Raw genomic sequence first — 15,128 nt, forward strand, 5'->3', positions numbered from 1 at the left:
AGAAGGCGGGTCCTACGCTGATAGATGTAAGACACCTCTCCATTGGTCACTTGGAGTCTGAGTGACAGCTCCCCCTTCCTTATGTAGCTTGTTGAATGCAGGGATGGAGGTGTGTTACGGCCAGCATGGTTTTTTGATTATTATTATTATTAGCAGTTTGCAAAAAAAACTAAAAAACATGAAAGTATAATGCAAGGTCAGCTAAGAGTATTTAAAACCTAAGAAAGATGACTTGTTTCCATTGGGGTCCTTTGTACTCAATTCATAGAGACATTTAATGACAGACAGATATACACTACTATGCAAAACATCATAAAAACAAAAACAAAAAAAATATGTACAGTAAACAGTTTGAGTAAACAGATTGATGGAATACTTTATTAACAGTAGGATACAGAGGTACAATTGTACAATGATTGTTATAAGGATAACACAAAAAGGCTTGTTTCCATTGTGGTCCTCTGGGACTGAGGTCAGAGCTCCATTCCAGCTCTGGACGCTACACTATTCGTTACAATATTGAGCATTTTAGGCTATTAGCAATTCAGATGATTCCCTAATGTTAGGTTTCTGTTCTACTTACAGTTTGTGATCTGTATTTAAAATTGTTGTATTGTTGTTACTGTTATAGTAGGCCAGTGGTTCCCAAACTTGGGATCGGGACCCTCAGAGGGGGTCCCCAGATTAGCTTAATGGGCAACATTGTTTTCTCTCTCAACAGTAAACAAACCAACCTATACAGTATAAGTGTATACAGGGTAACACATTTCTAAAGTGACAATTTAATGACTTTTAAGACCTTTTTAAGGCATTGTGCGCTTGAAGTTCGGCTATTTTCACAATATTTATCTGTGGAACTGAGTCAAACTAAATCTAATGCCTGGGTCAGGGTGGGTGGTCCCCACTTCAAGTATGATTATTTTGGGGGGTCCCCAGTTCAAATATGATTATTTTAGGGATTCACAGCCTCGGAACCCTTTGAAATTATAAAATAAAGCTACATTATTTTATATTATATTCGTTATTCTAATTAAGGCAAGGCTGAAGTGACTGGCCTATTGGCCAGGCCCATTCCAGATAGACTGCTTTGGAAACGTTTCGTCTGATAGTGTGCTTCAGGCTGTGAATCCCTAAAATAATCATATTTGAACTGGGGACCCCCCAAAATAATCATACTTGAACTGGGGACCACCCACCCTGACAAGCACTTGAAATTGTAGGCATTAGATTTAGTTTGACTCGGTTCCACAGATAAATATTGTGAAAATAGCCGAACTACAAGCGCACAATGCCTTAAAAAGGTCTTAAAAGTCATTAAATTGTCACTTTAGAAATGTGTTACCCTGTATACACTTATACTGTATAGGTTGGTTTGTTTATTGTTGAGAGAGAAAACAATGTTGCCCATTAAGCTAATCTGGGGACCCCCTCTGAGGGTCCCGATCCCAAGTTTGGGAACCACTGGCCTACTATAACAGTAACAACAATACAACAATTTTAAATACAGATCACAAACTGTAAGTAGAACAGAACCCTAACATTAGGGAATCATCTGAATTGCTAATAGCCTAAAATGCTCAATATTGTAACGAATAGTGTAGCGTCCAGAGCTGGAATGGAGCTCTGACCTCAGTCCCAGAGGACCACAATGGAAACGAGCCTTTTTGTGTTATCCTTATAACAATCATTGTACAATTGTACCTCTGTATCCTACTGTTAATAAAGTATTCCATCAATCTGTTTACTCAAACTGTTTACTGTACATATTTTTTTTGTTTTTGTTTTTTATGATGTTTTGCATAGTAGTGTATATCTGTCTGTCATTAAATGTCTCTATGAATTGAGTACAAAGGACCCCAATGGAAACAAGTCATCTTTCTTGGGTTTTAAATACTCTTAGCTGACCTTGCATTATACTTTCACGTTTTTTTTTTTTGGCAAACTGCTAATAATTCAATCAATCAAAAAAACATGCTGGCCGTAACACACCTCCATCCCTGCATTCAACAAGCTACATAAGGAAGGGGGAGCTGTCACTCAGACTCCAAGTGACCAATGGAGAGGTGTCTTACATCTATCAGCGTAGGACCCGCCTTCTGAACTTTAACCCCTCACACAAACAAATCCAAGAGAGAGGAAAAAAAAATCGAGACCAAAGACATAGGTTTTGAGAGAGAAGGCATTTTGCAATCAGAAAAAACTACTTTCATTCGCAAATGAGGAAAAAAAACATTAAAAACATTTTATTTAGCACAACACATTTTATTACCCAAACATTTTATTAAGTATTTTGTTTTATGTAGTTTAAACCGTTTTCCTTATTTTTTTTACTCTTGAATTTTAAAAGTTTTGTTCTCAATTATTTTTTATTTTATTTCAAATCTTATATTTTTTTGCTTGTAAATATATTTTTTTGATTGCGTTTTTAATTTGTTTTAATTAAAAAAAAAATTGTTCTGTTTATATAATTTCCTTTGCTTACAAATTATTATTTTTTGCTTGCTGTTTTAATTTATTTTCATTGAAAACTATTCTTTGCTCTGTTTATATTTTTTCTCTCTCAAATGTTTTTCTTTTGTTTGGTTAATAAAGACACAAATGTAACTCCATACAACGGTTCCGGAACCGCTGGAAATTATTTGGCTTAGGAATGCGACAAAAACTAAAAAATAACCATGAATTTAATTCTCCATGGGGTGAGTAATCGATAGAAAAAAGGTCATTTTGGGGTGAACTATCCCTTCAAATGAAACACAGGATTTGACAGTGCAGTTTGGGGTCCCAGAGCAACAAAACTGAAAACTGGGGGTCTTTGGCCTATAATGCATATCAAACTCGGTGCCCTTGAACAAAAAAAAAGGTTGAAAATCACTGAACTGAACAATTGCTTGTGTTAGAGAGAAGAATGGACTCCAGTGTGTCTAGTATTTACTCATCTCTGTGGCTGCTTGAGTCAACACTGATTGTTCAACGGTGACATTTATTCTAACACAAACCGCCCCTGCAGAGGATTAAGCTCAACCACAGGAAACGGTCATATCCTTTCCACAATAATCAAAGGCATGGTCCTGTATAATAGCAAGTATAGTTGGTCATGTATACGTGAGAGAAGGGACCGGGTCATATCCAGTAAATCTTCAAAACTGTCGGGCAGAGGCCCAGAGGCCCAGGACCGCTGTCGTAGCGGTCCTGGCACCTATAGGCACAGTGTAGCCTGACAGCATGTCGCGGGTTCGAGTCCCGATCACGACAGCCGTTGCTGCATATCACTCCCCATCTCTCTCTCCCCATTTCCTGTCAGCCTACTGTCCTGTCAATAAAGGCATAACATCCCTAAAATAAATCTATAAATACATTTAAAAAAACTGTCGGGCAGTCCTGGGTTCGATTCCCGCCGGGGACGCTGTGGGCGCTGGGGGCGTGTCTTCTCCTCCGCGTCATCAGCGCCCATACCCTGGGTGGGGTCGGCGAAAGGGCCTACTCTGTGTGGAGTTTGCATGTTCTGCCCATGTCTCCTAGGGTAGTTAATACCCTCACAAAAACATGCAGTAATCCAGGTCGCTATACCGCCTCCTCCATGACAGCCGGGGTGCCAGATGGAGGGGAAAGGAACTGGTTGGAATAACGTGTTCCTTCCACACGCTACGTCCTACCGGGGAACCTCCACCCTGTCAGGTGATAAGAAGGTCAGGAGGCATGAGCTCGGCCCTGGGCTCCCTAGGCTGGTGGGGGGGAGTGTAGCGCCCAGGATCACTTAGATAATTGGCACAGGGTGAAAAAAGGTTACAAAATTGTGGGATAAAAATTAAAAAAATATATTAAAAAAACTGTCGGGCAGGAAGGATGGCCAAAACACTTTTCCGCAAATGGATAAAATAGGTTTGTGTTCCGATGGATTCAATGTAGTTATTAAGTATTACAAGCTCTTGTTAATACTTTTCGTTTGTTAAATATTTATACAATCCACTTTCAACCCTACTTTGGGAATGTTATTTATAGGCAAACATTTGCCAAAAACTTTTTTAAATAACAGACGTTGCAGATCAACAGCTAAGCCAGAGCTTGTGACTACTTTTTCCTACTTTTCGTAACAGTGTCATATGATGACTAAGTATAAAACAGGGCATTCATTTATGAAAGTAATATGAATTAAGGAGATACAAAGTTTTTGCATAAACAGCAACGAAAAGGTCTATAAAATACCCATTCTCCCTGGTCTGTAGCCAGGCAGTGTGTCACTTTGCTTCTGCCGGGAATGGCTTGCGACTTGAACTGAACTTGAACTGCCAGAGAACAGAGGGAAATTAATGTGAATTGGCTGCATCGTGTCCCTGATTATATTACCTAAATTTACAATTTGGGACATTTAGCGCGTGGTGAGGTCCGTTGCGGAGTGTGTCGCTCCTGTCCAGTGTGAAATGAGATTAAATGCATGGCTTGCTGAACCTGGACCATGCACGGTCAATAAAGAACCTAGAGGGTAAATAGTCACTTATACAGTAAATAGTCACTGCTGTTGCTATAGCTCCACACTGCCAGGTGCATGCACGATGATGACGCATGAATACAAATTTGCAATGCAATTTTGACCACAAGCAAATGCACTTTTTGGAATTTGAAATTTGAATCGACTGTCACACACGCATACTGATAACAGAATTCCGGTTAAAAACACACGCGCTTGTGCACACACACGCATGCACGCACGCACGCACACACACACACACACACACACACACACACACACACACACACACACACACACAGTATTTGTCCAGGAAAATTCCTCACTCTTCCGCTACATCTCTCTCCCCCTCCCTGTCTCACACACACACACACACACACACACACACACACACGCACACACACACACACACACACACACACACACACACACACACACACACACACACACACACACACACATACACATACACACATACACGCACACACACAAGCACACCGTCTTCCTCCTGAAAAATTCCTCACTGCTCCGCTTTATCTCCCCCCTCTCCTCCCCCTCCTCGTTGCCATAGCTACAAGCGGGTGGTGACCCCCCGGCGCGCCGGCACGGCCGTGGTGCTGAGCTGGCTGGTGTCCATCGTGGTGGGCCTCACTCCCATGCTGGGCTGGAACAACCTGCAGCATCTCCTCCGCGAGAACAACGGCTCCCTGGTGACCGAGGAGCTGATGGTGACGTGCCAGTTCGAGAACGTCATCAGCATGGACTACATGGTCTACTTCAACTTCTTCGGCTGGGTGCTGCCGCCGCTCGTCCTCATGCTGCTCATCTACGTGGAGATCTTCTACATGATCCACAAGCAGCTCAACAAGAAGGTGACGCCTATAGAGCAGTGGTTCTCAAACTACTTCATGTCAAGGACCCCCAAATTGACACTTATCAGCCCGCGGACCCCCATTTGAAAATATATGCCAGGGACCCCCATAAGAGAAGATTTTTATGTCTCTAGCAGTGATTCTCAACCATTTTAATTTCAAGGACCCCCCAGTTTGACATGCATTAGGCTATACGGACCCCCATTTAACGGCATTTCTATCTCTGGGACCCCAATTTATATTGTAAAATCAATGTTGATTTAACTCTGAGAGTGTAACGGGTCCATTTGGTTCCATTTGTACACTCTCTGAGTAACAGACATATAAGGGTCCATTTGGTTACTATCCATCATTTAGCTGGGTACCCCCTGGAACTCCCTCATGGACCCCTGGGGGTCCCCAGACCCCACTTTGAGAACCAATGGCCTATTGAGTACCGAAGTCCAGTGGTGGAAGAAGTACTCAGATATTTTACTTAAGTAAAAGTAGCAATACCACAACATAAAAATACTCTGTTACAAGTACAAAGGCCTGTGTTCAAAATTTTACTAGAGTAAAAGTATTAAAGTATTGGCATCAAAATATACTTAAAGTACCAAAAGTAAAAGTACAAAATGTTTGAAAATAGCAGATCTACAAGCTCACAGTTGCGACGCGTTGTGAGCTTGTAGATCGGCTATTTTCAAATAGCCTATTTATAAAATAGGGCTAAAGTGGTTAATTCATGTTTTATAATATAATAATTTATATCTGCATATTAATATTAATATTTTCCTCTGAGGTGTAGTGGAGTAGAAGTAAAAGTACTGAAGACTGGAAATACTCCAGTAAAGTAAAAATACCTCAGAAAAGTACAGTACTTGAGTAAATGTACAGTACTTAGTTACTTTCCACCATTGTACCGAAGTCCTGACGTCACTCGTTCATCCCCATGGTCGTGGAAGTTATTTCTCTATGGAGAATAACATTGGGTCATCTTAGAATCGTCTCATAAGAATTGTGGTCCAAAAATAAACAAATTGTCCCGGCGCTAATTGTCAGGGAGGTGGCTCTATCGTTTATGATAGTCAGTCACTCATATTTGATACAGTCTGTTTCTGGCGAAGGTTTTATTAATTCGGCGACGGTAACATTAGCGACAGTTGATGCTTCATAACCATATGAGATTGATTGATTGAAACCGCCGTGCTCATTCTTGGAATAACCTAGTCTATGGGAAATTAATTTATTCAGTTCAATTCAATTAAGTTTGTCGAGAACATATTTATTGTATTATTTTATGTATTTTTAACATTAATTAGTGTCTCAGAAAATGATATATCGATACACATGTCTTAATTTAACCACTAAATCCGTAGAAGGGAATAATTTGTAATGTCCTTTCAAGCTAATGTAAGACAGCAAATGTAAAAAGCCTTTATTCAATTGTCTGTATCATTATGGACCATAATGATACAGGCAATTTAATAAAGGCTTTTTACATTTTGTAAATTGGAGCTTGAGTGCCTTGGAGTTTTTTTTATAGTAGTTTAATCACTATCTTTCTTCCATGGGCACAAACCTCACAATGAGCATCTCTCCTTTTTAATGCATCTATAAGTCATGGGAGCGTTCTTTTCTCACTCTACAGTTCCCTGACAATCTAACTTCATAATCTTTGGCGGAAGAAGTACCGTACTCAGATTGAAGTATAAATACCACAATACCACAATGTAGCAATGCTCTGTTACTAGTAAAAGGCCTATATAAAAATTTAAATAAAGTATTAGCATCAAAAAATATATAATTAATAATCTTAATCTACAAAGTAACTTGTAACTAAAATTCTAAAATAATTGTAGTGGAGTGAAATGTACAATATTTACATCTGAGGTGGAGTGGAGTACAAGTATAAAGTATCAACTATCACCAAAAGGAAATACTCAAGTAAAAGTACCTCAGGTAAATGTACCGAGTTATTTTCCACCAGTGTTGATAATCAGTGTTCCCATGTCTGCTTATTATAAGCGACTTTGGGCTTGTTTTTCTGTAAAGTTGCTTGCAAATATTGGTGGTGCGGTTTTTATACTTGTACCAGATTTGTGTTAAATTGTTTCAAAACGTTTTGCACTTTTTTTTGTCAAGATTTTTTGGAAAATTGCAGATCTACAAGCTTGCAATGCATCGCATCATGAAGCGTTGTAAGATTGTAGATCGGCTATTTTCAAATAGTCGATGTATAAGGGTTTAAAGTGCTCTTGGCGTATAGGTCACTTCTTTTGGCCCATAGGTCGCTTGTTTTCACAAACCAGGTTGCTTATTTATTTCGCAAAAGAATCTGGCAACACTGTTGATAACGACGACGCTCTGTTCTGTGACGATGTGGTCCCCCAGGTCACCGCCAGCCACACGGACCCCAGGCGTTACTACGGCAAGGAGCTCAAGCTCGCCAAGTCCTTGGCGCTGGTCCTCTTCCTCTTCGCCGTCAGCTGGCTCCCGCTGCACATCCTCAACTGCATCACGCTGTTCTGCCCCTCCTGCGACACGCCCATGCCGCTCATCTACACCGCCATCCTGCTGACGCACGCCAACTCTGCCGTCAACCCCATCGTCTACGCCTTCCGCATCAAGAAGTTCTGCACGGCCTTCCACAAGATCTGGGAGCAGTACGTGCTCTGCCGCGATCCCATTGGACGGCTGCCCCAGCGGGGGAGTCAGAGGGGGCGGAGTCGCGAGCGGAGGCTCAGGCAGAACGACGAGGACGACGATGACGACGACGTGTGACCGATGTTGGTCGACTAATTGGGATTTATCAGTGGAACTAGATGACCACTTTCAAACCCCCAGTATCCGTATTCTGGGCAGGGGAACGTTATTATTTTTTGCTGTATAAGACAGGGAAAAAAAGCAGTCCAAGTACAGAGCCAACTCGGGTCCGTTTCACTAAGTCTAGAAGGTTTAAGTTAGCCTGGCATGGCCAGACTAATATCACTGCAAATCTGCCGAGGGCAAAACATTTTTTCGCAATGGCAGATTCGTCTGGTTTGCCAGGCTAGGTTTAAGTGGTTTTAAGTTGTTGGCGTACGTCGATCTCAGCTTGATTGATTTATTGAATACTTTATTTGACAGAAATGCAAACAGCACGAGGTACAGTCATTCATTTGGGCAAAAGGATAACACAAAAAAAGTCCTGGGGACTTGTTTCCATTGTGGTCCTATGACTAACCGTCGCATTGGTTCACAAAGAGGCAAAGGACCTAGACCTCATCTTTGCGTCATACTTGAAGGATCTTTGGTAGCCTGATATAGAATAAAAAAAACTGTATATGACATTATCATGGAATGTTACTTTTTTTATGAAGGACATATTGAGTGGTGAATTCCACAGCGGAGTGAGTGACTTGTTGTGTGAAGTCCACGACTTCCTCCGTTTTGAAAACACAGATTGACACGTGTGGAGAAACGATGGGACACAAATCAGATGTTGCTAACTGTTGCTAATTTCTCATTGGTGAACACAGTAATGATGTATTATTATTATGGGATTACGGGGCTTCTCAGCACAGTGCCAACAACAGGGAACAAGCTGACCTGCGTGTGAGTTGCACATGGGCTGTACTGTACGATAGCAGTGGTGGAAAAAGTACTCTAGAAACACTCTATTACAAGTGAAAGTCTGGTAATAAAAATGGACTTGAGTAAAAGTACAAAAGTATTGGCATCAAAATATACTTAATACCAACAGTAAAATTATTCATTATGCAGTGGAGTAGAAGTTAGACCCTCCAGAAAAAAACGCGGGCAAAAATCCTTGATTATGCGGGCTAAAACTCTTGATTATGCGGGCTAAAACTCTTGATTATGCGGGCTAAAACTCTTGATTATGCGGGCTAAAACTCTTGATTATGCGGGCTAAAATCCTTGATTTTGCTACGAAATAAGCGTTTTTTTTTGCAATTTTATGCGTGAAATTGCGGGAAGTTGCGAAATATGCGGAAAGTTGTGAAATATGCGGCAATATGCGAAATATGCGATATGCGAAAAGTTGCGAAAAATGCGAAATATGTTAAAAGTAGCGAAATATGCGAAAAAACGTTACCCCCGCATAATTATGCGCCATTTTGCTGATTATGCGGTAAATTCTGCGATCTCATAAACACATTTTTCTGCAGGGTCTAAGAAGTAAAAGTATTGAAAATTGGAAATACTACACTAAATAAAAATAAAAAAAAACATTAAAATTTTACTTAAGTACAGTACTTGAGTAAATGTACATGCTTTCCACCACTGTACAATAGTAGAGCGTGTTGTACGTTTCTATGAGCTGAACTAAACAACTAAACAACTTTTTTTCTATATGTGGACAACCTTAAATAGTAATGATGAATCTTAGTATGTGAACACAAGGAACACAAGTCACCCAGCTTAGTTCTGTGGCCTTAACATTTTGATAAAGAGGTTCTGCTGAGAGATTGAACACTTGGAGTGTTCCATGCAGTGATTCTCAAGCTTTTTATTTCAAGGATCCCCATGTTGACATGCATTAGGCGGCACCCCCGGACCCCCATTTGAAACCACTGCCATAGGAGGTTGTCATAGAAGTAACAAATATATCCAAGTCAAAAGCTTATATTTGTCTTTGACTAAAGTCAAATTTTGCATCTGCCGAGGTGTACAGGGTATGAGAGGGGTCAGGGTGTAAGAAGACACCCAGTGGCTAAACTTCCCAATGCTGAAAAAAAGAAAACGAACCTGGGAAATCTTGACAATGTAATCTGTAGGTTGAGTTCATGAAATGTACAGAGACTGTTTTATATGAACCCAGATGAGCTTCCTTTTCATTAACCCTTTCAGACCGAGAACGCATCTGTGTCATTTTAACATTTCTTTGGCTATATAAAAATAGCAGATATACAAGCTCGTAGATCTGCTATTTTTTTGAAAAATCGTGAAAATGTGTTCAAATCTTTAGTTTGAATATATATATACTTTTTTAAAGCGAAAGTTTTTAACTCAAATCTTTGCTTTTGGGGATTTTACAAATGTCTTCTAAATCCCAACAGTTTTTTTTTTCCTATAGTTTTTTTTTTTATTTTATTTTTTACCATAATTATCAATGGTTTTCAAACTTTTTTCATGTCAAGGACCCCCAAAATAATATGTATTTGTCCGCAGACCCCCTCCCATCTAAAAAATATTTTGTTCCAGGGACCCCCAGAAGCAAAGATTTGAGTTAAACATGTATATAAAAGATTTGCACAAATGTTCACGATGCTTCTAAAAATAGCAGATCTACGAGCTTGCATATCTGCTATTTTTGAATAGCCAAAGAAATCTTAAAATGACACACATGCGTTCCCTTCCCGGCCTTAAAGGGTTAAGCAATGATTTTGAACGATGAAATGTCCCCACAAGTGCTCTGGCAGTCGTCGTCTCCCCCCCCCCCCCCGCCCCCCTTTTTAAAAATGATCCAATACATTCTCCAGCAGACGGTGTATATCAATTGATCGCCGGCATTCTCTTCCCACCTTGGGCAAAAGGGCTGACTCAAACTGTTCCCCTTTTGATATAAATTAAATCTTATGAAAGATTTAGTCCTGCAGAGCTCACATAGAGGAAAAAGAATCCCTCACTCTCTGTCTTCACTTACGGCAACCATTTAATGTGGAAAATACAACGTTTTGATTTCTTTCTTTTCTTCATTAAATAGTTGCTGTAAGGGAAGACAGTGTGCGGGACTCTTTTTTTGTCTATGCGTTGGCTGTCTTCTCCTACACACCTGTCCTATCAAGTAGGTGTGCAAAACAACTTATTTTACTAAGTCCTGCAGACCTGACTGTATGTAAACTACTGGTATTTGCCATGTCTACATACAGTACTGCTACTACCACCAATTATGTATGCTTATGTATAAAGGTTTATGCGAGGTATAGCCTATAAGGGAGGTATATTTCATGGAGGCTTCGTTTCATTGTCCCTGCTACAGCCGTGTGGATGAGCATGCAAGGCTTTTGTTTTGTTTTGTTAAGGATAGCAAGCATTCCAGCTTCCACGTATTTCATATCCGTTTGTGACTGCTGCAATGAAGAAATATATGACAGCGGGGGTTAGGGATTATGCTGCAGCATGTTGTGAGCTTTGTTTCAACCATGCCAGTCACGGACGCCAGGGCTAAAGTGGTGGTTTTCAGGGCGTGTGCTCCATATTAGCAGGACTCGTCAACATGGACATCTCTCTCAATTAACTCTCTGTCATGGGAGTGGAGGTCAGTAAGAGGCTGGCCAATGAGGAGACATTTTCACGTGGCTACCAGTGGTGGAAAAAGTACTCACATGTTTTACTTAAGTAAAAGTATCAATAATGTAGAAATGCTCTGTTACAAGTGAAAGTCCGGAATTCAAAATTTACTTGAGTGGTACAAAGTACAAAAGTAAAAGTACTCATTGTGCATAATGTCCCATTTCAGAAGTTCAAAATGTATACTAAATCTTTTGAAAATAACAGATCTAAAAGCTCACAACGCGTCGCATCGCAACGCATTGTGAGCTTGTAGATCTGCTATTTTCAAATCGTCGAAATACGTGTAGGGCTGAAGTGGCGGGTGTGTTATGCAATAATAATAAGTCTAAAAAGTAACTAAAGTAAACTATAGTTTTCAAATAATTGTTATGGAGTAAAAGTACAATATTTGTCTCTGAGATGTTATGGGGTAGAAATAAAAGTACTGAAAATTGGAAATACTCAAGTAAAGTACAAGTACCTCAGAATTGTACTTAAGTACAGTACTTAAGTAAATATACTTAGTTATTTTCCACCACTGCTGCACACAAGTCTTCTATGATCAGAAAGCAGGCTATAATGTTTGTCTGTGAGAATCAGAGTGGTTGAGGTGACACAATAAGACTCAGGGGTATACGTGTATATTCTGTTTACAAGGGATGGAGAGCTGGATAGAGTGCAGTGGAGAAGCTCATTAGAATTCTCATCTCTGGTGAAGGTCAGAAGACAGGCTTCTCCCAGACGATGTCCTTGAATCAACTATCAAGGAACTAGAGACAAGAGTGAGTGACCTTTGTTGTATTTTACAATGCGTACAGACAAGGAGATGGATTACTGGAGGGGGAATATAAATCTTACTCTGTCAGTTGTTGTTTTTACTGTATTTCTGTGTCATTTTTAGATTTCCTTGGCTATTCAAAAATAGCAGATATACAAGCTCATAGTGCGCGCTATCAGCCAAAGAAATCTTAAAATGACACATTTACAATGCGTAGGCCTACAGACAAGAGATGGATTACATTACTGGAGGGGGGGGGATATAAATCTTACTCTGTCAGTTGTTATTTTTACTGTATTTCAAATGCTGCTTTTTATAACGACACTCCATTGTGATTCCTTTCTCTCTCCCTCCACGGTTCAGCCCAACATGGTTCTGTTATCTGATATGATGATTTGTTTACATTTACTGAACAAAATGTGATGAATCAAAACACGTTTCTATTGTGCAATATTCTTCAAATGTAATTAATATTAAAAAGAGAGTCTTTGTACTTGATATTCATGTTGTAAATGTTTATCAGAATGTAGAATTGAAGGATCACAACTATTATGTTAGTATGATGGACATACTGTATGGAGTGTCATGCCATTTTGTCCTCGTCAAATAGGTCAATAAATAGGCTGAGTGTGTGCAAAATATGTCAGTCAAATATGCCCATTTATTATTCGTTTTTTTTTTAACTATAACTTTGTTATTGTAAAGACAGAACACGTTCCCATGAAACACAGGATGAAGAAAATAAATATACCTTTTCCCCAGACTTTGATTACATGTTATTTCAAACAACTTATCACGTCGTTTAGATCCTCTAACACGACATTTGAGCCACTGACCACCATTTGATTAGATTTAGACTCTCAAAACCCAAAACTTAGAATATTTCGTTTGTCGTTTGATTGAAGATTTTGTCCACAATTCCATGTTGTATTGATGTTGGTACCATAGGAGAGATAACAGGCAAACGTTGATCAAATTAACAATTCTTCTACATTATAATTGTGTAGACTTCTTGTAAATGAAGTAAGGCAGATGTTTAACAATAATTTACCTCTTGAGAGCGTAAAATGAAACCAAATCATTATACGCTCTCAAGAGTCATTTTATGCTCTCAAGAGTTAAAGATCTACCTAATAAGGGTCCATTTGGTTACCAACTCTCCATCATTTAGCTGGGGACCACCTGGAACCCCCTCAAGGACCACTGCTCTAACAGAAGCCCTATAGTAGTCATATGCTACAACCCAGGGGCATCATTGAAATTGAAATTACCTGATGGCCCCGCAGTGCAAGAGAAAGGTGACATGTGTCTCTCTCTCTGAATGTCACACATGACGCATAGCAGGCATCACATGCACGTGCCTCAGTTATCAAAAGGTCCTTGGATCATAACAGTATTATGATGTGCTCCAGCCATTCCCACCCAACCTCTGGGCCATGAGGAGGATATTGCAAGTGGGCCCCCAAACAATTGAAACGTGTGAGTACTTACTTCTTCCATCATCACTGCTCCCCATTCAACGTGTTGATCCACATGGCATCTTTAGTATGCGTGCAGCATTATAACCTTGTGCTAAGCTAGTCTACAGTGTGAACATCATTGTTTTTAATGAGACCCCAGGAGAGAGAGAAATAATCAGTGGTGGAAGTACGTATGTATTCGTACGTATGTATTCAAGTACTGTTTTGAGGTATTGCTTTACTTTGTCAGTATTTCCAATTTTCAATGCTTTTACTTCTACTCCACTACATCTCAGAGGCAAATATTGTACTTTTTTACTCCACTACAATTATTTGAAATCTTGAGTTACTAGTTACGTTGTAGATTTGGATGATTAGATTAGAACATATATATTAAAGAGGTGGTGCCATGTTTTTGCACTTTTTCTGTTTTTCATGTGTCTATGAGGTTGATAGAACTTCATTAAGCCCCCCGGTGGTGTTTTTATGGTGTTTTATGTCTTCTCTGACTATTTGGAGTTTTTTCCTGGAGGCTGAAACCTTGAGGGTCATATGTGCCAATAGAGAAACAGCGCTTTAGTGACATCACAAAGCCCACACCCTCCCCCTCATTATCATAACACAACAGGTGTGGGCGTGAGGAGGAGGAGGGACTAGGACAGGTGGGTGGTGCTAAGGTGGTGGAGGAGGTGCTAAGGTGAGAACCAGGTATACTTAATGCACTGGTGGGTGTGTCTACATAAAAACAACATTTTAACACTTACTGTACACTTTTTTTTTGTTGAAAAAAATCCTTACATAATAATAATAACCTTATGATCAGGTTTTAGGGTTGAAAAATATCATGGCACTCCATCTTTAACCACTTCAGCCCAATGTATACTTTGACTATATGAAAATAGCCGATCTACAAGCTCACAGCACGTCGCGATGTGACGCGTTGTGAGCTTGTATAGATCTGCTATTTTTAAAAAGACGTTTTATACATTTTGAAATGGTACATTCTGCGCAATGACTACTTTAACTTTTTGTACTTCAAGTACGTTTTGATGCCAATACTTTTGTACTTTTACTCAAGTACATTCTGAATATCAGACTTTTACTTGTAACACAGTATTTCTACATCGTGGAATTGATTATATAAATAATCTAATCTCTTTAGGAGGTTAACCAGTTAAACCCCATGGCATCCGTAATTGTGGGGAAAGCTTTCGCCGGAAAATAGCAGATAGTTGTGAGCTTGTCGATCTGCTATTTCCTGCGAAAGCCTTCTCCAGAAAACAGAAAAGACCCTA

At 39.7% G+C, this 15,128-nt stretch overlaps 1 protein-coding gene across 1 annotated transcript in view; it reads left to right on the forward strand.

Moving 5' to 3' along the window:
- The window catches only part of LOC308082349 (adenosine receptor A1-like), a 17,782-nt gene extending 8,592 nt beyond the window's left edge, over positions 1–9,190 (forward strand). The window contains exons 2-3 of the mRNA XM_080424068.1: positions 5,037–5,337; positions 7,711–9,190. Coding sequence (XP_080280194.1) covers positions 5,037–5,337; positions 7,711–8,100 — 691 coding nt within the window. The 3' untranslated portion in view covers positions 8,101–9,190. The remainder of the gene's footprint in view (positions 1–5,036; positions 5,338–7,710) is intronic.
- The last annotated feature ends 5,938 nt before the right edge of the window (positions 9,191–15,128 follow it).

Source organism: Gymnoscopelus braueri (genome assembly GCF_963280865.1).
Source record: "Gymnoscopelus braueri genome assembly, chromosome: 3".
NCBI classification, from domain to species: domain Eukaryota; kingdom Metazoa; phylum Chordata; class Actinopteri; order Myctophiformes; family Myctophidae; genus Gymnoscopelus; species Gymnoscopelus braueri.